The 622-nt window shown below is 56.4% G+C and overlaps 1 protein-coding gene across 1 annotated transcript in view; it reads right to left on the bottom strand.

Annotated features, from left to right (window-relative positions):
• LOC110594797 (phospholipase ABHD3-like) overlaps nt 1–384 on the bottom strand; it is a gene marked incomplete at its 5' end in the record, with an annotated part of 19,184 nt that extends 18,800 nt beyond the window's left edge. Inside the window, one exon of the mRNA XM_021708485.1 lies at nt 203–384. Coding sequence (XP_021564160.1) covers nt 203–384 — 182 coding nt within the window. The remainder of the gene's footprint in view (nt 1–202) is intronic.
• Nucleotides 385–622: the final 238 nt, after the last annotated feature.

The following is a 622-nucleotide window of genomic DNA, read 5'->3' as shown; positions in this document are numbered from 1 at the left end:
CCATCCACTTACCTCAGCCTCCCAAGGCGCGGGATTACAGGCTGAGCCACCGAGCCCGGCTTCATTCCCTCTTTCTGTCCCGTATACTTCCTCAAGCAGAGATTATATTAACCAAGAGAACGGGGAGTATGCAAAAAAAAAAAAAAAAAAAAAAAAAAAAGCTGTGATTTTAAGATATACCTGAAAACGGAAATTTACTTACTTCCTGTACTGCACCGGGGGCTTGGAAGTGATGAAAGGTCTCAGCAGCGTCTGTCCTCGACTCTCCCAGCACCAGACCGTCGGGTAGTACGTTTCCGTCACCACTGGGCAGTGGTCCTGGAGGAAGCGGCTGAAACTCTCACCCCCGGTCACTAGCTGGGGTTTCTGAAGGGGGAGCCGGTTTCAGAGAAGGGTCCCCCACGGCGCAAAGTTTCTGCCCACCCCGAACCAGAAATCAGCGCAGACCTGTTCCCCCGCGCGCGATGCCTCAGACGCCCTCTCCTTATGGAAAGGTGACGCAAATCCTTCCCGGTCCCAGCGGACCGAAACCGCGATCCCTCAAATGCCTCGGGGGGAAGGCGAGGGCTGGGAGAAAGGAGCCCCGCTCCGGAGTGCCGCGGCGTGCCCAAGCGCACTGCCG

The sequence above is a fragment of the Carlito syrichta genome, unplaced genomic scaffold, assembly GCF_000164805.1.
Source record: "Carlito syrichta isolate Samal-C Ts95f unplaced genomic scaffold, Tarsius_syrichta-2.0.1 Scaffold138500, whole genome shotgun sequence".
Taxonomy (NCBI): Eukaryota; Metazoa; Chordata; class Mammalia; order Primates; family Tarsiidae; genus Carlito; species Carlito syrichta.
Note: the sequence above shows the minus strand (reverse complement) of the source record. Positions and strands in the feature narration are given on the sequence as shown.